We start from the raw sequence: 1503 nt of genomic DNA, 5'->3' as shown, positions 1-1503 counted from the left end.
AGAATGATCAGGAACAGGGTTCAAGAGCTTCAAGCACATAGGTTGCAGCAACTCCCAAACCAGACCCCAGAGCTGGCTATTGCTTGGGACGATCCAGAGCAGCTCTCTGAAGCACCACTTTTCAGTTTTGTGTTTCCTCAGGAGCAACCAGGAAGAGATGTACAACGTTTGGAGCTAGGCAGTGAGTCATTCACTTCTCTTGATGAGAGCGATGAGGTCACAGACTCTCTTTCTGACTCTGATGACAACTCCTGCATGAGTGTGTCTGACTCCCCCACTAAAAGCTCCTCCTCTTACAGTAGTTTCCGGGTAAGAGCAGAATATACTTATAGCTTTGAACCGGATCCATCCTTTTCTGCCCTGGAAAAACCCAATATCACTGGGATTGCTATTGTGCCCCACACTGGCCAAATTCTTCTTTTGGATCAGGCAAATGATGAGATAAAGCAATATAGCCCTACTGGTCAATTCCAGCAAGTGATTCATTTGCCTGGTCACCTTTCTGACTCTGTTTTTTGTGGAATCTCTGTGTGTGGAACGACCCTGGCCTGTTCATCAGACACTCACCTTTTTTTCTTGACTCTCGAAGGTGTATTTCTCCGTAAATTGCAGATGAGGGGATCGGAGTCCTCCTACGCTCTGGCCTCATACCAGAGCTCATACGTGGCTGTTAGTGAGGGGACTCTCTGTTCCATCTCTTTGTATAGCCCTTCAGCCTTTTGTGTTGGCAGAGTCCAGCCAGATAATTACCAAGGAGGGAAATTTTTGTTCATTGCAGTTAATAGCTGGGAAGAGTTTATTGTTTCAGACTTCATCAAGAAGCAGATTGTCATCATGAAGAAATCTGGGCTGATTCTCAGTATACTGAAGCCTTCAACCTCAGTGATGATGAGGCCATTCAGTGTCTGTGTTGATGAGACCAGGAATGTTTTTGTGATCGATCAGTTCAAGGTGATACAGTTCTCACCAGATGATGAGACTGGGAAGGTGGTGCTGAATGACCAGAGTCAGGTGAGGAGACCCAGGGTGCTTGCTGTCAATGGTGAGAACCTCATTTTGGTGCGGGAAGATGGAAGAACTGATGTCTATTCCCTATAGTTTTCTTTTTCAGAGTATGAACCAAGTGCTTAAATATGCCACTTCTGACCTATCCTTTTGGTGAGATGCATGGGGAGTCCTACACTGTTCACTAAATATTGGGATGGGTTCAGCCTTTACTAAAACCAAAACAGTTGGCTGGATCAGAATCCGGGTAAGAAGCATTGTTGTACTTGTATGACCTGTACATTGCTGCAGCCTTTCTGCTATGTGGGATATCTGTGAATACCTGACCTGGGAACAACATTTGTTGAACAAGGTCTTTCACTGTGCCTTTGAACTATGTTTTGCATTCACAGAACAGCTCTGATCTTGTCTCTGTCCTGACCACTATTACTTGCTGCATCAGTCTGTCTCTCCAAGCAGATATGCACCGCTTCATCCCTTGAACCAACATTCCAGGTT

The 1503-nt window shown here is 45.4% G+C and overlaps 1 protein-coding gene across 1 annotated transcript in view; it reads left to right on the top strand.

The window, feature by feature from the left end:
- The window catches only part of LOC107106421 (E3 ubiquitin-protein ligase TRIM56-like), a 2421-nt gene extending 934 nt beyond the window's left edge, over positions 1-1487 (top strand). The window contains exon 2 of the mRNA XM_015406561.1: positions 3-1487. Coding sequence (XP_015262047.1) covers positions 3-1098 — 1096 coding nt within the window. The 3' untranslated portion in view covers positions 1099-1487. The remainder of the gene's footprint in view (positions 1-2) is intronic.
- The last annotated feature ends 16 nt before the right edge of the window (positions 1488-1503 follow it).

This window comes from Gekko japonicus, unplaced genomic scaffold, assembly GCF_001447785.1.
Source record: "Gekko japonicus isolate JY-2015 unplaced genomic scaffold, Gekko_japonicus_V1.1 scaffold115, whole genome shotgun sequence".
Lineage (NCBI taxonomy): Eukaryota > Metazoa > Chordata > Lepidosauria > Squamata > Gekkonidae > Gekko > Gekko japonicus.
This window is presented reverse-complemented; position numbering and strand designations above follow the sequence as displayed.